Consider the following 24,312-nt stretch of genomic DNA (forward strand, 5'->3'; position numbering starts at 1 on the left):
TTCCAAAAAATTGAAGAAGTGGGAACACTTCCAAACTCATTTTATAAAGCCAGCATTAGCCTGATACCAAAGCTCTAGACCAGGACACTACGAGAAAATAAAATTAAAAACAAAGATACAGAATTCTCAACAAGATACTAGCAAAGTGAATTTAAAAGCACAGTTAAAAGGATCATTCACCATCTAGTAGGATTTATCCCTGGGAGGATAGGATAATTCAGCATATGCAAATTGATAAATGTGATACACCACATTAACAAAATGAAGGACAAAAATAATATAATTATCTCAACAGATGCAGAAAAAGTATCTGGCAAAATCCAACACCCTTATATGATAAATCTTTCAATAAATTAGGTATAGAAAAAATTGCACCTCATATTGAATGTCATATGACAAGACCACAGCTAACATCGTTTTTAATGGTGAAAAGCTGAAAGTGTTTCTTGTAAGATCAGGAACAAAACAACGATGCCCACTCTTGCCACTTCCATTCAATAGTCTTGGAAATCCTAGACAGAGCAATAATACAATTATACAAGAGAAAGAAATAGAAAGTACCCAAGAATAAATATTCTTATAGTGTTCATACTATCAAAAGCAATAGGCAGATTCAATGCAATTCCTATCAAAATTACAATTACATTTTTCAAAGAGATGGAAAAAAATCCTAAAATTTGTAAGGAACCACAAAAGACCCCAAAGAGTGAAAACAATCTTGATCAAGAGGAACAACTGTGGAGGCATCACACTCCCTATTTCAAAAAATGCTACAATGCTATAGTAATCAAGAAAGCATGATACTGGCATAAAAACTAACTTATAGACCAATGAAGCAGAACAGAGATCCTGCAATTAAATTGATCATTTATGCTCAATAGATTTTTATCAACGATGCCAAGAATACACAATGGGGAAAGAATAGCTCTTAAATAAATTATATTGAGAAAACCAGATATCCATAGGCAGAAGAATTAAATTGGACCCATGTCTCATACCATATACAAAAATCAACTCAAAGATGATTAAAGACATAAATTTCTGACCTGAAACTGTAAAACTCCTAGAAGCAAATGGGGGAAAGCACCTTCAATTTGGTGTGAGCAATGATTTTTTAGTTGACACCAAAAACACAGGCAACAAAAGCACAATTAGACAAGGGCAATTCATTAAACTGAAAAGCTTCTGCCTAAACAAGAAACAATCAACAGAGAGAAGAAAGATGTAACTTATGGCTTGGATGAAAATATTTGTAAACCATGTATCTGATGAAAAGCTAATAACCAAGGGAAAATGAAGGATAGGAGGCAGGACTGACTTGCAGCTCCCACTTGGACAAACAGAGCAGCATGTGGAGACCCACTTTGTGACTTTTGCTCCAAGAACTACTACAGAAACATACCAGAAAAGCTGAGAGAATCTACAGATCCTTTGAGGGAGGTGGAATAGCCAAGTAACTGAATATGCTTGCTTTCTCAGTTGGGAGGCTTGTAGCCTGGGGCAAGTTCTCAGCCCTGCTCACCTACTACCTGGAAGTAAACTTGGTGCTCTTGGCAGGCTGGCGAGGCAGGGGAGGGTACATTGAGACAGACCAGCCTTTTGGGCTGTGGGCTGCATGGGAGCTGGGTGAGGCCTGTGGCTGCCAGTTTTCCCCAACTTCCCTGGTGACCTGTGTGACACAACAGAGGCAGCCATAATCCTTCCGGAAACATAACTCCGTTGGTCTGGAAACCAAACTCTTATCTCCCCAGTAGCTACAGCAAGCCCCACCCAGGGAGAGTCAGCTCAGAAACACCTAACCCTGCCCCACCTGATGGTCTTTCCCTACCTGCCCTGGTAGCCAAAGACAAAGGACAGAATCCCTTGGGAGTGCTATGGCCCCACCCACCACCTGACCCTCCCTATAGTATCAGCCCTCCCTATAGGAGATGATGTGCTCCTGAAAGCACTATCTCCTGGCTGGAGGCCACCAATACGAAATCAGCTTACTTAACAAAAACACAATCAAGGACCCTCACAGAGTCCACTTCACTCCTCTGCTACCTCCATTGGAGCAGGTGCTGGTAACTACAGTTGAGGGACCTGAACAGATTCCATCACAGGACTCTTTGCAGACACTCCCCAGTACTGGCCTGGAGTCCTGTAGCTGCACTGTGTGGCTAGATCCAGAAGAGAAACAGCAATCACTGCAGTTAAGCTCTCAGGAAGCCACATTCCTAGGAAAAAGGGGAGACCATCACAACAAGGGAACACCTTGTAGAACAAAAGTATCTGATCAGCAGCCTTTGAGTCCCAGATCTTCCCTCTAATGTAGTCTGCATAAAGAGAAGAAACCAGAAAAACAATTCTGGAATATGACAAAGCAAGTTTCTTTAACACCCCAAAAGATCACACTAGCTCATCAGCAATGGATCCAAACCAAGAAAAATGTCTCTGAATTGCCAGGAAAATAAATCAGAAGGTTGATTATTAAGCTAATCCAGGAGACCCCAGAGAAAGGTGAAGTCCAATTTAAAGAAATTGGAAACAGATAGCATAATATAAACAATTACAACTTGTAGAAATGAAGAACATACCTAGAGAATTGCAAAATTCACTGGAAGTCTCAGCAATAGAATTGAACAAGTAGAAGAAAGAACTTCAGAGCTTGAAGACAAGCTTTTTGAATTAACCCAATCCAACAAAGACAAAGAAAAAAGAATTTTTTAAAAAATGAACAAAGCCTCCAAGACGTTTGGGACTATGTTAGATAACCAAACCTGAGAATAATTGATGTTCCCAACGAAGAAGACAAATCCGTAAGTTTGGAATACATATCTGTGGGAATAATCAAGGAAAATTTCCTTGGCCTTGCTAAAGAGCTAGACATCCAAATACAAGAAGCTCAAAGAACACCTGGGAAACTCATCACTAAAAGATAATTGCCTGGTCATATAGTCATCAGGTTATGTAAAATCAAGATGAAGGAAAGAATCTTAAGAGCTGTGAGGCAAAAGCATTAAGTAAGCTAGAAAGGAAAACCTATCAGATTAACAGCAGATTTCTCAGCAGAAATCATACAAGCTAGAAGGGATTGGGGTCCTATCTTTAACCTCTTTAAACAAAACAATTATCAGTCAGGAATTTTGTATCCAGTGAAATTAAGCTTCATAAATGAAGGAAAGATATCATCTTTTTCATTTAAACAAATGCGGAGAGAATTTGTCACTACCAAGCCAGCACTACAAGAACTGCTAAAAGGAGCTCTGAATTTTAAAATAAATCATTGAAATACACCAAAATAGAACTTCCTTAAAGCATAAGTCTCCCAGGACCTATAAAATAATACCACAAGGAAAACACACACACACACACACACACACACGGTATCAGGCAACCAATAGCACAATGAATAGTATAGTACATCACTTCTCAATATTAATGTTGAATGTAAATGGCCTAAATGCTCCACTTAAGAGACACAGAACGGCAGAATAGATATGAATTCACCAACAGAGTATCTGCTGTCTTCAAGAGATTCACCTGACACATAAGGACTCACATAAATTTAAGGTAAAAGCATGGAAAAAGATATTCCATGCAAATGGACATCAAAAGTGAGCAAGAGTAACTATTCTTATATAAGACAAAACAAACTTTAAAGCAACAGCCGCTGAAGGTCTCCCTTGCAGGCCCCTGTGTCACATCGGCCTCCAGGCTGTGAACACTGAATGGGGTTTGGGTGCACAGGGCATGCAGGGTGTTGTAACACCTGTAAAACCAGAGGGGAGTGGGACTGGCAGGAGAGTCTCAGACCCAGGCCCTGAGCAAAGGCTGGTGGCCAGGAGTGTGAGGCCTCACACCCGACTTGCTTGGGACTGCCTGGGGCACTTGAAGAGGGCGACCTCAGCCTGCACCCCAACAGCTTCCACTTGGTCTCTCTCTGTCTCTGCTCTTCCCTCACTGGGACCTTGGAGCCCCTCAGACTCTGACAGTCACTGAGAGGATGCCAAGCGCAGACAGTAGCTCACAGCTCTCACCTGCCCAGGCCTTGCACGGGGCTTTGCAGATCCGTGGTTTCCATCACACAGCTGCCTCACAAAGCGGCTGATGAGGCCAGGCTCCTCTCCAGGGCTCTGCATGGGAGTCGCTCTCTACTCTCTGCTGACACCTGGGATGGGGGAATGGATGTGTTACAGGAAGCAAGTACAGATCCAGACCCCAAGAGACAGTTCTTGGATGTTGCCTAAGAAAAAATTCAGGGCGAGTCCATAAAGTGAAAGCAAGTTTATTAGGAAAATAAAAGCATTAAGAATGGCTACTCCACAGACAAAGAAGCCCCAGGACTGCTGGTCACCCTTTTTTTTTTCTTTCTTTAGATGGAGTTTTACTGTGCCTTCCAGGTTGGACTACAGTGGTGCCATCTGGGCTCACTAAAACCTCCACCTCCTGGGTTCAAGCAATTCTCCTGCTTCGGGTTCCTGAGTAGCTGGGACTACAGGTACACGCCACCATACCTGGCGAATTTTTTGTATTTTTGGTAGATACAAAGTTTCACCATATTGGCCAGGCTGGTCTCGAATTCCTGACCTAAGGTGATCCGCCTGCCTCAGCCTCCCAAAGTGTTAGGATTATAGGCATGAGCCACTGCACCCTGCTCCTTGCCCATTCTTACGGTTATTTCTTGATGATTTTTTAGACCATATAGGGTGATTTCCTGATGTTGCCATGCCATTTGTAAATTGTCATGGCACTGGTGGGAGTGTAGCAGTGAGGGTGGCCAGAGGTCACTCTTGTGGCCATCTTGGTTTTGGTGGGTGTTAGTTGGCTTCTGTACTGCAATTTGTTTTATCAGCAAGGTCTTTATGACCTCTTATCTTGTGCTGACCTCCTATCTCATCTTGTGACTCAGAACGCCTTAACTCTCTGGGAATGCAGCCCAGTAGGTCTCAGCCTTTTACGCAGCCCCTATTCAAGATGGAGTTTCTCTGGTTCAAATGCCTCTCTCAAATGGTGACAATCTCATCTGACTTAGCGCCTCCAAACTGAACTCAGTTTCTCAAGATTCATTTCCAGGGGTGAGGTCTTAGTGCACCCAGGGTTTCTCATTTCTTTGCTGTGAAAGATCTCGTTTATAATTTTTCCCTCTGTAGAAGTCTGTGTTTAAAACAAAAAGTGTCTCCCAGAAAAAAAAAGAAAAGACAAAGAGAGACATTATTAATGATAAAGGACTAGTCCAACAGGAAAATATTCTAAATATATACATAGCTAGCACAGTCTTAAATATGTATGTACTTAACACCGAAGCTTCCAAATTTATAAAACAATAGACCTAAGAAATGAGATAGACATCAACATAATAATAGTGGGGGACTTCAGTATTCCACTGACAGCACTGGACAGGTCATCAAGACAGAAAATCAACTAAGAACAAATGAACTTAACATGCTACCCAACACTCACAGAATATACATTCTATTCATCAGCACATGGAATATTCTCCAATATAGACTATATGGAAGGCCACTAAATAAATCTCAACAAATTTAGAAACATTGAAATTATAGCAAATACTCTTTCAGATCACAGTGGAGTACAATTGGAAATCATTTCCAAAAGGAATTCTCAAAACCATGCAAATACATGGAAATTAAATAACCTGCTCCTGAGTGATCATCAGGTCAAAATAAAATCAAGATGGAAATTAAAAAATACTTTGAATTGAATAACAGTGACACTACTATCAAAACTTCTGGGAAATAGCAAAGGTGGTGCTAAGAGGAAAGTTCATAGCTTAAATGCCTACATCCAAAAGTCTGAAAGAGCACAAACAGATAATCTGAGGTTACACTTCAAGGAACTAGAGAGACAAGAACAAACCAAACCCAAACCCAGCTGAAGAAAGTAATCAAGATCAGAGCAGAATGAAATGAAATAAAAAATACAAAAGATAAATGAAACAAAAAGCTGATTCTTTGAAAAAATAAAATTGATAGGCCGTTAGTGAGATAAACCAAGAAAAGAAAAAAGCCAAATAAACTCAATTAGAAATGAAATGGGAGATATTACAACGAATACCACAGTAATACAGAAGATCATTCATGGCTACTATGAACACATTTATGTGGACAAACTAGAAAACCTAGAAGGGATGGATAAATTTCTGGAAATATACAACCCTTCTAGATTAAATCAGGAAGAAAAGGAAACCCTGAACAGACCAATAACAAGCAGCAATACTGAAATGGTAATTCAAAAGTTACCAATAAAATAAGTCCAGGACCAGAAGGATTCACAGCTGAATTCTATCAGACATTCAAAGACTTGGTACCAATCCTATTGACACTATTCCACAAGATAAAGAGGGAATCCTTCCTAAATCATTCTATGAAGCCAGTATCATCCTAATACCAAAACCAGAAAAGTACATAACCAAAAAAGAAAACTACAGACCAATATCCCTGATGAATATAGATGCAAAAATCCTCAACAAAATACTAATGAACTGAATCCAACAGCATATCAAAAAGATAATTCACCATGATCAAGTGGATTTCATACCAGGGATGCTGGGATGGTTTAGCATAAACAAGTCAATAAATGACATACAACACATAAACAGAATTAAAAACAAAAACTACACGATGGTCTCAATAGATGCAGAAAAAGCATTTGACAGAATTCAGCATCACTTTATGATTAAAACCCTCAGCAAAATTGGCATAGAAGGGATATGCCTTAAGGTAATAAAAACTATCTATGAGAAACCTGCAGCCAACATTATACTGAACAGGGAAAAGTTGAAGGCATTCCCCCTGAGAACTGGAACATGACAAGAATGCTCACTTTCACCACTTCTGTTTGACATAGTACTGGAAGTCCTAGCCAGAGCAATCAGACAAAGGAGAAATAAAAGACATCTAAACTGGTTAAGCGGAAGTCAAACTGTTGCTGTTTGCTGATGATCATATACCTAGAAAACCCTAAAGACTCATCCTGAAAAATCCTAGAACTGGCAAATGAATTCAGCAAAGTTTCAGGATGCAGAATTAATGTACACAAACAGTACCCCTGCTATACACCAAGAGTGACCAAGCTGAGAATCAGATTAAAAACTCACTCCCTTTTATAATAACTGCAATAAAATAAAATACTTAGGATTATTCTTAACTAAGGAGGTGAAAGACCTCTACAGGGAAAACTACAAAACACTGCTGAAAGAAATCATAGATAACACAAATGGAAACACGCCCCATGCTCATGGTTGGGTAGAATCAATATTGTGAAAATGACCATACTGCCAAAAGCAATCTACAAATTCAAAGCAATTCCCATAAAGATACTACCATCATTCTTCATAGAACTAGGAAAAACAATTCTAAAATTCATATGGAACTAAAAAGAGAACCCGCATAGCCAAAGCAAGACTAAGCAAAAAGGATACATCTGGAGGCATTACATTACCCACCTTCAAACAATACTATAAGGCCATTAAAACATCATGATATTGTTATAAAACCAGGCATATAGATCAACAGAATAGAGAACCCAGAAATGAAGCCAAACAGTTATGGTCAACTGATCTTCAACAAAGCAAACAAGAACAGAAAGTAGGGAAAGGACTCCCTAACCAACAGATGGTGCTGGAATTATTGGCAAGCCACATGTAGAAGAAGGAAACTGGATCCTCTTCTCTCACCTTATACAAAAATCAACCCAAGATGGATCAAAGACTTAAATCTAAGACCTGAAACTATAAAAAGTCTGGAAGATAACATTGGAAAAACCCTTCTGGACATTGGCTTAGGCAAAGGCTTCATGACCGAGAACCCAAAAGCAAATGCAACAAAAACAAAGGTAAATAAATGGAACTTAATTAAACTAAAAAGCTTCTGCTCAGCAAAAGAAATTATCGGCAGAGTAAACAGACAACCCACATAGTGGGAGAAAATCTTCACAATCTATCCATCTGACAAATGACCAATATCTAGAATCTACAAGGAACTCAAACAAATTGGCAAGAGGAAAACAATCCCATCCAAAAGTGGGCTAAGGACATGAATAGATAATTCTCGAAAGAAGATATTACGATATACAAATGGCCAACAAACATGAAGAAATGCTCAACATCACTAATTATCAGGAAAATGCAAATGAAAACCACAATGCGATACCACCATCTTACTTTTGTAAGAATGAACATAATCAAAAAATTAAAAAAAAAAGATTTTTGCCTGGATGTGGTGAAAAGGGAACACTTTCACACTGTTGGTGGAAATGTAAACTAGTACAACCATTATGGAAAACAGTGATCCCTTAAAGAACTAAAAGTAAATCTATCATTTGATCCAGCAATCCCACTCCTGGGAATCTACCCAGAGGAAAAGATATTTATACGAAAAAGACACTTGCACAGTTATGTTTACAGCAGCACAATTTGCAATTGAAAAAATATGGAAACAGCCCAAATACTCATCAATATACTCATCAATCAACGAGTGGATAAAGAAAATGTGACATATATATACTGTGGAATACTACTGCACAATAAAAAGGAATAAAATAATGGCATTTACAGCAATGTGGATGGAATTGCAGACCATTATTCTTATTGAAGTAACTCAGGAATGGAAAAGCAAACAGTGTATGTACTCACTCATAAGTGGGAGCTAAGCTACGAGGACACAAAGGCATTAGAACAATACAATGGACTTTGAAGATACAGGGAAAGTGTTGGAGGAGGGTAAATTATTTAAAAAAACTCGCATTGGGTATAGTGTACACTGCTTCGGTGATAGGTTCACTAAAATCTCTGAAACTGCCACCAAAAAACTTATTTATATAACCAAACTCCACCTGTTTCCCAAAAACCTGTTAAAATAAAAAAATAAGTTAATATACAGAATTCAAATATTCAATAGCAAAAAACCAAATAACCCAATTAAAAATGGGCAAAGGATCTGAATAGAAATTTTTCCAAAGAAGAGATACAAATCACTAATGGTGTATGAAAAGGTTTTCAACATCACTAATCATCAGAGAAATATGACTCAAATATAATGGGGTTATCTCATACCTGTTAGAATGGCAATTACCAAAAAGAGAAGGGATAAGAGGTGTTGATGAGTATGGATGGAAAACAGAAACCTTGCAGCCTGCTGGTAGAAATATTAATTGGTATAACCCTTATGGAGAATAATATGAAGATTTCTCAGAAAATTAGAATTACCGTATAATCTGGCAAGCTCATTTCTGGGTATATGTCCAAAGACTTGAAATTAGTATCTCAAAGAAATAGCTGTACTTTCATGTTTATTTTATCATTATTCACAATAGTCAGGTATGGAAACAAACTAAGTGTCCATTAGAGGATAAATGGATAAAAGAACATGGTGTGTAAATACAACGGAATACTTTTCAGCCTTAAAAAAGGAAAAAAACCCTGATTTTTAAAGAGTTTTTAAATGAAACTGGGAGGTAGAAGAGCATTAAGCTAAGTGGAATAAACCACCATAGAAAAGGCAAATATTGAATGATCTTACTTACATATGGAATCTAAAAAAGTCAAACTCACAAAAGCAGAGAGCAGAATGGTAGTTGCCAGAGGCTAGTGGTTGGGCATGAGGAAGAGCTCTTGGTCAAAGGGTACAAAGTCCCCAGACCAGTTTACTTATGTCCATACAAACTGACTCTGTTCTCCTGTTGGGTTTTATGCTAAGATATTCTGGCTCTCTCAACACTCAGATTCATAACTCTCCTTTTTACTATACACCATTTTTATCAGCACTATATCTGTAGAGATTATGGATTCCTTTTATTTTATTTTATTGAGACAGGGTCTTATTATGTCTCCTAAGCTGGACTGCAGTGGCACAATAATGGCTCAGTGCAGTCTTGAATTCCTGGGCTCAAGCATCTTCCTGCTGCAGCCTCTGGAGCAGCTAGGACTATGGGCATGTGTCACCATGCCAAGTTAGCTTTTTAAAATTTCTTTCTTTTTTTTTTTTTGAGATGAAGTCTTGCTCTGTTGCCTAGGCTGGAGTGCAGTGGCACAATCTTGGCTAACTGCAAAATTTGCCTCCCAGGTTTAAGGCATTCTTCTGCTTCAGCCTCCCAAGTACAAGTAGCTGGGACTACAGGTGTGTGCCACCATGCCAAGCTAGTTTTTGTATTTTTAGTAGAGACAGAGTTTCACCATATTGGCCAGGCTAGTCTCGAACTTCTGACCTCATGATTCACCCACCTCGGCCTCCCAAAGTGCTGGGATTACAGGCATGAGCCACCACACCTGGCCACTTTTTTGATTTTCCTTGTAGAGACAGAGTTTCATTATGTTGCCCAGGATAATCTTGAATTCCTGGGCTCGAATGATCCTCCCAGCTTGGCCTCCCAAAGTGCTAAAATTATAAGTATGAACCATCCTGCAAAAATATCAGTGTTAAAAATCATATTAAAGCTTGTATAAATTGAGTGAGTCTCTTGTGGTCCTTTTACAGTTTGAAGAGTTGGTAGAACATTGAGACCACTGAACTTTTATAATGATTCATTAAAGTTTTAGTAGACCATGAAATACGATGAAGCCATAAAAAGGAATGAGATCATGTCTTTTCTAAGGACATGAATGAAGCTGGAAGTCATCATCCTCAGCAAACTAACACAGAAACAGAAAAACCAAACTCCACATGCTCTCACTCATAAGTGGGAGTTGAATGTTGAGAACACATGGACACAGAGAGGGGAGCAACATACACCAGGGCCTGTTGTGGGGGTGTGGGAGGTGAGGGGAGGGATCTTCAAGGATGGGTCAATAGATGCAGCAAACCACCATGGCACATGTATACCCATGAGACAAACCTGCAAACTCTGCACATGTATCCCCCTCATTTTATTTTTAGAAGAAATAAAGAAAAAAATTTAGTATTCTATCTATCTTTGTTCTAACATTTTATTTTTTTGAGATGGAGTCTTGCTCTGTTGCTAGGCTGGAGTGCAGTGGCACCATCTCGGCTCCCTGCAACCTCCACCTCCTAGGTTCAAGCAATTCTCCTACCTCAGCCTCCTGAGTAGCTGCGAGTATAGGCATGTGCCACCACGCCCAGTTAATTTGTGTATTTTTAGTAGAGGTGGAGTTTCACCATGTTGGCCAGGATAGTCTCCATCTCTTGACCTCATGATCCACCTGCCTTGGCCTCCCAAAGTGCTGGGATTACAGGCGTGAGCCACCGCACCCAGCCTGTTATGTCATTTTTAATTAGGCTTTAAGCAGTTCTTCCTTGATGATTGTGTAATTCTAGGCTTTTTTATTTGTGAGGCTGATTTCTTTTCAAAGGTGCAACTCTTTCAGGCTGCTTATTGAAAACTGAATCCTATATTACTTTTGGAATTTAAAAAAATGTATCAACACTTTATAAGTTTGCCATATACTTTTTAAAAAAATTATATTTTAAGTTCTGGGATATACAGGTTTGTTACATAGGTATACATGTGCCACAGTGGTTTGCTGTACCTATCAACCCATCATCTAGGTTTTAAGCCCTGCATGCATTGGGTATTTGTCCTAACGCTCTCCCTCCCCTTGCCCTCCACCCTGCTGACAGGCCCTGGTGCATGTTGTTCCCCTCTCTGTATCCATGTATTCTTATTTTGCAACTCCCATTTATGAGTGAGAACATGTGATGTTTAGTTTTCTGTTCCTGTGTTAGTTTACTGAGAATGATGGTTCCCAGCTTCATTGTCCCTGCAAAGGCCATGATCTCATTCTTTTCTATGGCTGCATAGTATTCCATGGTGTATATGTGCTACATTTTCTTTTTCTGATGGACATTTGGCTTGGTTCCAAGTCTTTGCTATTATAAATAGTGCTGCAGTAAACATACGTGTGCATGTGTCTTTATGGTAGAATGACTTATAATCCTTTGGGTATATACCCATTAGTAGGATTGCTGGGTCAAATGGTGATTTCCAATTCTAGATCCTTAAAGAGTCGCCACACTGTTTTCTGCAGTGGTTGAACTAATTTATACTCCCGCCAACAGTGTAAAAGTGTTCCTATTTCTCCACAGCCTTGCCAGCATCTGTTGTTTTCTGACTTTTTAATAATCACCTTTCTGACTGGTGTGAGACAGTATCTCATTATGGTTTTGTTTTGCATTTTTCTAATGACCAGTGATGATCTTTCTTTCATGTTTAATGGCCACATAAATGTCTTTTTTTGAGAAGTGTCTGTTCATATTCTTTGTCCATTTTTTGTTGGGGTTGTTTATTTCTTGTAAATTTAGTTACATTCTTTGTAGATTCTGGATATTAGACCTTTGTCAGATGGGTAGATGCAAAAATTTTTTCCCATTCTGTAGGTTGCATGTTCACTATGATGCTAGATTCTTTTGCTTTACAGAAGCGCTTTAGTTTAATTAGATCCCATTTGTCAATTTTGGCTTTTGTTGCAATTGCTTTTAGTATTTTAGTCATGACGTCTGCCCATGCCTATGTCCTGGATGGTATTGTCTGGGTTTTCTTCTAGGGTTTTTTATGGTTTTGGGTTTTACATTTAAGTCTTTAATCTATCTTGAGTTAACTTTTGTATAAGGTCTGAGGAGGGGTCCAGTTTTTATGTGGCAGATGGGAGTGGAAATGTGGAGTGGGATTGTGACCATTAAGAGAATACTGTAATCAGTTTTTCTGAGGATACCTCCCTCGGTTTATAATTTCATTTTCATAAATCCAAGGATTAAAAAAAAAATCTTTGAAGTATTTAATTATATTAATATTTAAAAAATAACCAAGTTCTTAAGATGCAGACATTTTCAAGGATTTGCGTTTACCTTTATGGAGGAGGAATCTCAATTTTTTAAAATTATTTTTGTAACTTCAGTCTCTGTTCTGGTAAGAATGTTCTTTATAAATCTGTTACTAAAGTGAACTCATGAGAGTTTTTTCTCTTTAATTGTAAAAATAAAGAGAAAAGTTTTAAATCGTATCTCCTACTTCAGTAAACACCCTAACTTAACTCTTCTTCTAATATATATTTTATTGTTTATAAAAATTGTTTATTTTTCCAATATCAAAATTGACATATGCTTCCCAAGTTTTAAAAGCTCTAAAAGGTGCAAGAGATGTAGTATAATCTCACTCTTCAAACACAGTTAAACATTTTGTATAGTGTATTTTCTTCCAGCCTTAAAATTACTTTTTAAAATAAGTGATTTGTCTTTAAGATATTAAGAAGTTCTTGAAGATATTACTGCTCATGATTAAAATGTATACAGTGTTTCAGTGTTAAAGGTATTTTTTTTAGCATTTTATCCCTACCACTGAATTCAATATCATAACTATAGTAAAAAAAAAACGATTTCTTAGATTTAGTGGAACAAGTTTCCTCCTTGAGTGAAACAAATTTCCAGGTTGAATCCATAGTATAGCCTTCAAGAAAATAAATTCTGTCAACAACCCAAAGGTGTAGGAAATGGATTATCTGCTAAAACTCCCAGGAAAGAATGCAGCCTGCTGACATTTCATCTTGGTAAGACCTGTGTTGGGCTTCTGACCGGCAGAACCAGGAGATAATACATTTGTGTTGTCTTAAGCTGCCAAATTAGTGGCAATTTGTTATGGCAGCAATAGTAACCTGATAGGGTAACTTTTGATACCATGTCTTAATTACGGTCTGATTATGAGCACAGAGCAGAAAATTACAGGACTGCTTAATTCTTGGTGACTTTGGTCTACCTACTTTTAGTCTTTAAACATCTGTCCACTTCATTATCTTTGATGGACTATGCTCTCTTATAATACTCTGAATTCATTCCTAAGATAGCACTTTATTTAGCTGCTGTTCATTGATTTCATGCCAATTCTTAAGGTACCTATCTTTGTCCACTCAGCTAGAAAATCTATAACAAGACTAGCTGTGATTCTTTTTGATCTTAGAGATGACTATTGTCTTCTTCCTGTTCCTACACTCTTTTTAGAGTACTTACTCCCACAGCACCTACTTAGTGGCTGTGTGGACACAGGGTGATTTGACATCTTGCTGACTCATTCTTCTTACAAATAAGTGAATCAGAAGTGGAAATCTCACTCTAATTGGATCAATCATATCCTTCTCCCAGAAATTTGGATTTCAAACTCAGATCATTTTAAACATGCATCCACTTAAATTTACCACATATCAATATATTCAAATACATTCAGTATCTATACTCCTATATATTGAATATATGTCTATAATTGAATGTATACATATATTTGTGAATGACAAAATCAGCTATCTTACATGTACACAGAAAAGTAGAAAAAAACAGTGCAGAGAGAGAAAAACAGATCAGGTGTATATTAGTTTCTTATGGCTGCTGTAACAAATTATCACAAACTTAGTGGCTTAAAAACAACACTAATGTATTATTTTACAGTTCTGAAGGCAAGAAATCCAAAAAGAGTTTCACTGGGCTGCAACCCAGGTATTGACAGAGCCACACTGGAGGTTGTGGGAGAAAATCAGTTTCATTGCCTTTCCAGCTTTCAGAGGTTCATTTCTTGATTCACAGCCCTCTGTCTCCAAAGCCAGCAGAGCAGCATCACCAGATCTCTCTCTACTTCCATCATCATATGGCCTTTTTTTTTTTTTTTTTTGGTAGTAAAATCTCCTTTTGCCTAACTCTTATGATGACACTTGGGATACCTGTAAGGCCCACCTGGGTAATCCAGGATAACCCCCCGTCTCAAGATCTTTAACTTAATTGCATCTACAAAAATCTCTTTGTCACATAAAATAACATTCATGGTTTCCAGAGGTCAGAACCTGGATATCTTTAGGGGCCATTTTTCAGCCTACCACAAAGTATATGGAGAAAAATAATACAGAGAACTACAACTCCAAAGAGACCTAAAGAGAAATCAGAGACTTAGAGATAAGGGAATACTTACCTTGGATCCTTATGGATTTCTAGTTCATTCTTTTCGTTGCTTAGCAGGTCTTGATGATTCTTATTGTCTGAGTTCCATATGGTACTTTTGATTATTATAATAAGCCATCTTCATTAGTTTTCTGATTTTTTTTTTTCCCTCAACCAAGTGAATGCTAAGACGCTCTTCTCTATATGATGGCTGTATTGGCCAGTTGCTATAGATGATCAGTCTAGACTCATGGTCAGTTGTAGCCTCTGAATAAGTAGTTTTCCTTTCAAACCAATTGCCTCTTATTCCATTCTAATTATATCCCACTTCTGGTTTGCCTTGATCTGCAGGTCTGAGTAACTGTTGTCTTCTGGCTTCAGAAAAGCAAGGTAGCTTCCAGGCTAATTTGGCTTCCCCGCTTAAGTTTCCCTTCCACATTTTATGATATAGCAGAATGCTAAAGGAGTCTGAAGTTCACATATTCTAAATTTCTGCCACTCAGCAATGGTGTAGTTTGGGGCAAGATGCTTAGCCTTGGTCAGGCACGGTGGCTCACACCTGTAATCTCAGCACTTTGGCGGGCTGAGACAGGTGGATCACGAGGTCAGGAGTTCAAGACCAGCCTGGCCAAGATGTTGAAACCCCATCTCTACTAAAAATGCAAAAATTAGATGGGCATGGTGGCACGTACCTGTAATCCCAGCTACAAAGGAGGCTGAGGCAAGAGAATCGCTTAAACCTGGGAGGTGGAGGTTGCAGTAAGCCAAGATCGTGCCATTGCACTCCAGCCTGGGTGACAGAGTGAGACTCTGTCTCAAAAAAAAAAAAAAAAAAAAAAGATGCTTAACCTTTGTAAACCTCAGTTTTCTCGTATGTAAAATGGAGATAATGATATCAGCTTTCTAAGGTTGTTAGAAGGAATAGATGAAATACATGTATATATATTTAAGTACACTGTACAAACCCTATATTATGTTATTACTTTCCCTTGTTATTATTATAATATTAAACTGTCAAGGTTGAATCCTTGCAACATGTGAAAAGACCCAGCGGAAGTGTTTGTTTTTAATTATATGTGGTTCCATTTCTTAGACTATCTTGCTAAGCCTGCAACAACAAAAAGAAAAAGCACAACATCCCCATTTTACAGATGAAAAAACAAATAGATAGGCTAAGTGTCACTTGATTAAAAAGAGTGATAAAGCCAGCTTAAAATTTAGGTTTTTTTGATTTTAGTTTAGTATTCTTCATTAATCCATGATATTATGACTGTGCAGTCATTCAATAATACAGTTCAGAGAATGTTATTTTCTCTATGGCTGAATTGTCTCTTCTAAACTGTGACTACAGTGCTTTTCCTCTGATGCGGCACTGAGCCTATTCATACCTTCCTGTATACCTCTGACTTTCTGTTGTCTAAACCTGTCTTTCTCCGCACTGAGCCAGAGTTGAAAATAACCATTCTGTATAAAAAAACTTAAAGTTTTAAGTTCTCCTGTGCCATGAGGACATAATTTTGCTGATTACTTCTTTTAAGACTTCCTTTACCTTTTCATTTCTGAGACTATAAATGAAAGGATTCAGAAGAGGGGTCACCATTGTGGTGAGGATAGCTGTCACCTTGTCAAAATCCCATGAGTGACTCTGGCTGGGCCTCACATACATGAAGATGTTGCTCTCATAGGCAATGGAAACGACGGTGATGTGGGAAGTGCAGGTGGAAAAGGCCTTCTGACGTCCTTGGGCTGAGGGGATACGCAGGATGGTAGAGATGATGTAGGACATAGTGGTGAGCACCAATGAGGTAAGGAGGACGAGGGAAGATAAGAGGAAGTTTATCATCTCAATGAAATGAGTGTCTCTACAGGACATGTGTAGCAGAGGGGCAATGTCACAGAAGAAGTGATTAATTTTCTTGTAACAAAAAGGCAATCTGGATACCACAATGGTTGGGGACAACACAGACAGGAAGGCTCCAACCCAGCAGCCCAGAACTAGTAGGAGGCAGGCCCTGCTGTTCATGATGGTGGTGTAGTGCAGGGGGTCACAGATGGCCACGTAGCGGTCAAAGGACATCACTGCCAAGAGGATAAACTCCACTGTCCCCAAGAAAAAAAAGAAATAAGTTTGGGTGATGCAGCCAGCAAAAGATATGGTCTTCTTTTCCTGCAGGAGACAGGCTAATAGCTTTGGGGTAACTGAGGTGGTGTAAAAAATGTCCAAAAGTGACAAATTACTGAGGAAGAAGTACATTGGGGTTTGGAGGCGATGATCTGCCCATATTAGGGAAATGATGGCAATGTTTCCTGTTAGAGTAAGCATGTAAGTAAACAAGAGGACCACAAAAAGGGAAATCTGAAGCTGCTGAAGAACAGGAAAGGCCGTCAGGGTAAACTCAGTCACTGTGGTCTGATTTTGCATGTCCATTGCAGGCAATGCTTAGTGAGCAGCACATCTCTGGAAAAAAAAAAAAAAAAAAAAAGATAAAATACAAAGATGAAACTCAGCTTAAGGAAGTTTTCAACTCCCAATGTCTGTGTTAAGAGTGAAGTAGAAAAAGCTTTGTGTGAGGAGTCAAGAGTGATTCATTCACAGTCTGCTTTGAATTTATTAAATGTGGTTGCTTGGGTAAAGGACATTACTACTTCTAACTTCAGTATTCTCATATTTAAAAGTTTTGATTGAATGAAATTATCCTCATTGTCCCTGTAATTCCAGTCTTTAAGATTTTAGTTTCTTTTACACAATACTCCTTTCTGTTTTTTGCTCTTCCTGACCAAGGAAAATTCTGTTGCTGGAAAAAGAGGAATGCTTAACTGAGAATCTAGTCAATTATTTGAAAAATTGAGAAAAAGAAGGTTAATAAAACTTGAGTTAGGCTGGGTGCCGTAGCTCATGCCTGTAATCCCAGCCCTTTGGGTGGCCAATGCGAGTGGATCACCTGAGGTTGGGAGTTGGAGACCAGCCTGACCAACATGGAGAAACGCTGTCTCTACTAAAAATACAAAAATTAGCTGGGTATGGTTGTGTGCGCCGGTAATCCCAGCTACATGGGAGGCTAAGGCAAAAGAATCACTTGAGCCCAGGAAGCAGAGGTTGCAGTGAACCGAGATTGCGCCGCTGCACTCCAGCCTGGTGACAGAGCAAGACTCTGTCTAAAAAAAAAAAATTAGTTACTTTTCTCAAAGTTATTTCAACTTTGAAGGCATCTTCTAAATCAATGAACAGAAACTGTTAAAACTGGTCAAGACCGTCCAATTAAAGGGAATTTATATTTACCTCTACTCACTTCTGTTATTATCATGTTTTGATATCACTGTAATATACAATTAGACACAAGTTATTTGATCAATCAGTCTTTCCCTAAATCTACTTAGTTTTTCTTTGTTTTTACTTTATATAATATAAATGTTTTCATGACTACACTGTTATGGAACAAGTACATCCATAATATATAATTCATTATTTGTGTAACCTCTTTTAAATATTTTGAAAAAAGTCTTATGGGACAATGATTAATTTGTTGTATTGTTGTTGTTCTTTGCCATGTTACATTTATGGCAGCATCCAAAAAAATAATCAACGTTTCTACTTGCTTTCTCCAACTGATTCTTACAGGTTTTTCCAAAGAAGTCTTTTATGCTCAACATTTTTTGCCCAGTCATTTGAAGAGTAGGTTGTGAACAATACTGCAAAAACTAGATGCCAAAACATGTATTTGATCTATCAAAAAGATGTACGTGAAACACTCATCCTTAATCTCTGAATACTGCCCAAGTTCACTGAAGATCTATTTCAGTCTGTGTAATTCAGCTGAAGTACTGTCTTGTGGTGTATTATTTTGTGGCTAGTCCTCGTTTCAAGTTAAAACAACCAATTTATATCCCTAAACTAGGTAAATTTTTTAATGTGGTACATATAGAACTCCTCTTTCAGGGAGGTCATTTCCTCAGACTCTCTACTTGGGAAAAGTCACTGTCAGAAGCTGGTACTTATTATTATGTTTTTTTTCCCCATTTATTCATTCTTTTAGTTAACAGTTTTTCTTTCTTTTTTTTTTTTTTTTAGCATATGTTGTGCATCATGAAAATTTTCAGGTTCTGGAGTTATATCAGAGGAACAAAAAATACAAAGCAAGAAGAAGGCAAAAATGTTAACAGCAAAAAGTTTCCCCATCAAGCCTACAATATAGTTAAGGGAGACAGAAAATTATATAAGTAAAATCAAGGCTATGATCTTGATTGTGATAAGTCTCAGAGCCGAGATTTTTTTCATAAACATATTTGCATTTTCAAATTTGGCTGTTACTTTTTCTGGTTCTTGTAAGTTCATTTTTGTTCACTACTCATTTTTCTTTCTTTCTTTTTTTTTTTTTTTGTTTTGAGACGGAGTTTCCCTCTTGTTAACTAGGCTGGAGTGCAATCTCTGCTCACCGCAACCTCCGCCTCTTGGGTTCAGGCAATTCTCCTGCCTCAGCCTCCTGAGTAGCTGGGATTACAGGCACGTGCCACCATGCCCAGCTAATTTTTTGTATTTTTAATAGAGACGGGGTTTCACCATGTTGACCAGGATGGTTTCGATCTCTGGACCTTGTGATCCACCTGCCTCAGCCTCCCAAAGTGCTGGGATTACAGGCTTGAGCCAAATCAAGGTATCATTATTATTTTAATAATTGTCTTCATCTTCTCTGTTCTATATAAGAAAATTCTGGTTTCTTACAATTTTTTTTAACATTCTAGGTCATTGGTGAGTAAACTTTAAAAATGCATAATGGTTTTTGACCATCTAAGAGTAATTTTCTTTTTTTTTAAATTGTACTTTAGGTTCTGGGGTACATGTGCAGATCATGCAGGACTGTTGCATAGGTACATATATGGCAAGGTGGTTTGCTGCCTCCATCCCCCATCACCTATATCTGGCATTTCTCCCCAAGTTATCGCTCCACAACCTCCCCACCCCTTGATGTCCCTCCCTTAGCCCCCCCAAGAGAACCCAGAGTGTGATGCTCCCCTCCCTGTGTCCGTGTGTTCACTTTGTTCAACACCCACCTATGAGCAAGAACATTTGGTATTTGGTTTTCTGTTCTTGTGTCAGTTTGCTGAGAATGATGGTTTCCAGATTCATCCATGTCCGTACAAATAACGTGAACTCATCCTTTTTTATGGCTGCATAGTATTTTTCAAATGTGAGTGGAATGGAATAACTACGTAGCAGAGCTCTTTTTACTTCTTTAACATCTTTGGTCCCAGTTTCTAACTCCATGAGTATTGGTCTTCTCCATATTCCTTCCCAGTCTAAATATTTATTTGTTTTTCATGAGATCAGGCACCATATCTATTTAATATCTCATTCTTTGAGAGCAGAAAATGCTCACTGATTTACTAAATAAATAAATCAGAATTGGGGAAGCTTTTCCCTTAAGTATGGAGTTGCAGCTGCCCCAAGGGTAAGCAATGGTAAGCTCTGTAGCCTGTATTTTTATATATCAATACAGACTTTTATCATAACCTGTACTTTGTCGGTGTGTTCTTCTCTGTCTAGTTATCAGGATCTGAGTAGTTTTGGAAGACTGATTCCTGCAATATTAATGCTGGGTTTGGGAAGGAACCCAAACACCACAATGCCTAATCAAGATCTTTCATAGTTTGGAGGTGGGAGACAAAAAGGGAAAAGCGTATGATAAAAGGAGAAGTTTACAATAGTAAGGTGCATTATTCCACTTCTTCTAGTAATTCTTCAAATTCTTACAAGGTGGGGTGGGCTGTTTAATTATATTTTAAGTTATTAAAGAATCCAAAGAGTAATATCTATTGAAATAGGCTCTTGGTACCAGTACAAACTCTTTTTATCATAAATATTCTAGTGTTCTCTCCTCTCTCTACAGCTCTTTTACCCAGAAAATAAACTTCCACACTATTAACTACTGCACAAAGTGCATAACTATATCTACATAGACAAGTAATAATGTTATTGCGGTATAACACAAAAATAGAATAAAGCACACTATGTAGACAAGGGGAAACACTTTAGAATTCCCCTGCATTTCCCCCTTACTCCCTTCATCACTGATAATGCTGAAGATTCACAGATATCTTAAGAAAGAATAATGAAGATTTTCATACAGCTGCCTATCATCCCATTGTTCCTTTCATTTGTCTAGTTAATTTCTTTACAACATCCTTAATATCTTACATTTTGTTTTTCTTGCTAGGTAGTCTTTTAGGACCTGATAGGAGCTTGATTCCCCTCTGTATTTTAAAAATTGAACAACTCAGACTTTTCAAAAGCATTATACAATCAAAACCTGCAGTTGTTGAAAACAAACGGAGTTGCTATTTGCCATGATTGTCATAAAAAATGTATCACTAAGGGGAAAAAATTGTATTTCGAGCTTTCTATTTTGTTGTGCTTTGGGTCAAATACAGGTCTCTGAGAAGAACTGAAGATGTAGCATTGCTCTCCTTTGTGGAGTCTCTTAACCTCTGAAAGGAACCTGGCCTTTTAAGGTTCTCTCAGGGCACTCAGGACCTCATCATATCTAGGAAGGAAGGCTCTGGGCTCTCTTCACCGTAACGACCCGTGTGCAACAATTTAGGCTTTTATTTTTGGGGGCATTTTTTCCCTCATTAGCATTTCTGTGGATCCTTAGGAAATTGCATACAATTGCACATGTAAAGATTTAAGAATTAGGAAAATGTGGCATAATAGGAAAAAGTATAGAAAGTTTTAGAATCAATGATGTGCTATATATTTTTTGTTCAGTCACCTGTAGCTTTATAATCTTTTAACAGGACTCTTAAGCCTCCTGAGGTTTATCTTCGTCATCTCTAAAATGGCAACAATAGTAATGCCAGATTCAAGGTCCTAAGACAGTGCCTACCACAGTGATTTATATCTAGTAGGTGCTCACTAAATGTTGGTTAAGAAAATAGGATTGGGGAAGGGTGAACAGAAATGAAATAAGATGTGATGCAGGTGGGGGCTTAGAGATACCTCAAGTTCTTTACTATCAGTAAAATGTAAAAAAATTTGTTGCTGAAGTATATTAAAATATTTACATACTTATAATAAAGATATGACATTTGACATCCTCCCTCATAAAATATTTGACAGAATGGTAATTACATTTTAATTTATAAAATCACCCATAGACAAGTTTAAGTGACACTCAGACTGTAACATATAAATACAGATAATTACATGACAAAGTGTACTTACGTTACACAGCTTTTAAAACAATTGGTAATTTCTTCATTCATATATGTTAAGAAACTTGAACATCAAGTTTTTTTTCCTACTCCATACCATTCATTATTCTATAAATGCTTTCACTGCTCCAATTTTGAATTCTCTATAAACCTACCTGTGTCTTAGCTGAGACTCTTCCCTATACCACACTTAATCCCCTTTGCAGAACCACACCGAATGGTTATTCAATTTTGGCTTGAATACTCCGTCCTTCTTCCCTTGATTGAGAAACTAAGTTTTTACAACCTCGAATTACTTTTCCCAGTTCTTTTTCTTAGTCCCATTGAGGAAGTCTAAGTCTTGATTTATACTAACTCCAAGTGTTTGATCACTATTTAACCATTTTATCCTAGATATCTAGTATATCTCAAACTTGGACTATTCCTTTGACTTTCAAGGACTACATTTTTGCCAAAAAGATTTAGGTTTGGTAATGAATCAAGACATTAGACACAACTGAATTAAGCATAGGTCCTTGACTTCTATTTTAGGTCACTGGAAAATGAGAGCTTCTCAGCTCTCAGATATTTTTTCCCAGTGGTAGGAATGTGATATCCTGTCTATTCAGTCAGTTTCTATTTCTTCGGTGGATCCATCTAGAAAACTGAAATTTTTCAAACCCATAGAATGTCAGGTTAGAAGAAAACTTAAAGGGCATATGAGCCAACTTTGTCCTAAAAAGTTCTACAATATCTTCAACAAGTTGTTGTCCAGTGACGTTAAACTCACTATTCTTAAATCATCTCATTTTAGTTTAACATTCTTGTTAGAAAATATTATATTCATATTCAGTAAAGTAATCTCTTTAACCTTCAGCGTTTTGTTTAGGTATTCCCGTTTATTCATCAGGCATATTGTGACTTTATTTTAGATACATCTACCTTATTTGCTCTCCCCAGAAAATAATACAACCTTCCCTGTATTAAAGTGATTATAATTGTGATCTTTAATGATTTTTTTGTTTACTTTTAGTGATCTGGATTAGAATGTCTCTTGGGACTATTGCATAAAAAAGTTTATTACTGTAATCAAAGAATGTTAGAATCAAGGTAACTAATCATAGTTAAAAAGTTAAGGTTTCCTGGAAAACTCCCTTGGGTGTTTTCAGGAAAAACTTAGAGAACTGCTTTAAAGCCTCAGGGAAATAGAAACTTGGAAAACTTAAAAAAAATCTGAAATGTTCACAGTATCTTAAAATAGGCTTTCAGCTGCTCTTCAAAGTGAGATTATTTACATACATTTATATCTATGTACATATTTTAAAATCCATTTATTGAGGAATTCTTTATACATAAGTAATTTAAAATGTATACTTTGTTAAATTTTGACAAGTATACAGTCATGTAGCCACTGTCATCACCACAACAATGTTTTAAAAATATCTCCATTACCTTAAAAGGTTTTCTTGTGTCCTTTTGTGGTAAATGCTTTTCTTTCCCCACCCCAGCTCCTGAAAACCACTGACATGTTTCATATCACTGTAATTTTGAATTTTCTGAAATTTTACATAAATGGAATCTTATATAGCATATAGTATTTTGTGCCTTGTTCCTTTCACTGAAGTTGATGGTTTGACATTAATCCAAATGATTCAGGTATCAGTAGTTTCTGCCTTTGTGCCCTTGACGATGATCAATTACATAGATTGCATAGACATACCACAGTTTATTTATTCATCAGATGATAGGCACTTGAGTTGTTTCAAATTTTGGAATATAGAAGCTATATATCATATAGAAACTATATTATGAATATAGCTTCTATGAACATTTCAGTTTCTGTTTTTGTGTGGATATTTGTTTTTATTTGTCTTGAATACATTCTTAAGAGTGGAATTACTATGTTGTATGGTAAGTGTATGTTTAGCTTTATAATAAATTGTTAAAGTATATTTCAAAATCATTCTACCTTTTTTATGCCTATCAACAATGTATGAGAGTCCTGTAGTTTCTCATTGTTGCCAACACTTGGTGTTTTAATCTCCTTAATTTTAGCCCAGCTAATTTCATTTTTAGCTTGCATTTCTCTAATGATTAATGGTGTTGTGGATCTTTTCATTTATTTTTTTCTGTTTGTATATAATAATTGTTGAAGTGTCTGTTCAAATATTTTGACCAACTTTAAAAAATATATCAAGTTGTTTGTCTTCTTAGTGAGCTGTAAAATTTTAAAATATATTTCAGTTATAAGTTA

At 37.4% G+C, this 24,312-nt stretch overlaps 2 protein-coding genes across 3 annotated transcripts in view; both read right to left on the minus strand.

The window, feature by feature from the left end:
* OR6M1 (olfactory receptor family 6 subfamily M member 1) overlaps window positions 1–1,629 on the minus strand; it is a 33,029-nt gene extending 31,400 nt beyond the window's left edge. Inside the window, exon 1 of one of the 2 annotated variants that reach the window (XM_054241680.2) lies at window positions 1,523–1,629. The gene's annotated coding sequence lies outside the window, so the exon portion shown is untranslated. Of the gene's footprint in view, window positions 1–1,402 lie in introns of both variants that reach the window. The other variant, XM_017978507.4, reaches the window with a different exon arrangement.
* Window positions 1,630–15,793: 14,164 nt separating this feature from the next.
* Window positions 15,794–17,341, minus strand: LOC100392968 (olfactory receptor 6M1-like). The gene has a single exon (XM_009007134.4). The coding sequence runs from the start codon at window positions 17,296–17,298 to the stop codon at window positions 16,357–16,359; it is 942 nt and encodes a 313-aa protein (XP_009005382.3). The 5' UTR covers window positions 17,299–17,341; the 3' UTR covers window positions 15,794–16,356.
* Between the last annotated feature and the right edge of the window lie 6,971 nt (window positions 17,342–24,312).

This window comes from Callithrix jacchus, chromosome 10 (genome assembly GCF_049354715.1).
Source record: "Callithrix jacchus isolate 240 chromosome 10, calJac240_pri, whole genome shotgun sequence".
Lineage (NCBI taxonomy): Eukaryota > Metazoa > Chordata > Mammalia > Primates > Cebidae > Callithrix > Callithrix jacchus.

Coding starts and splice junctions, on each gene's coding strand:
- LOC100392968 (XM_009007134.4), bottom strand. CDS start 17,298: ATGGACATGCAAAATCAGACCACAGTGACTGAGTTTACCCTGACGGCC.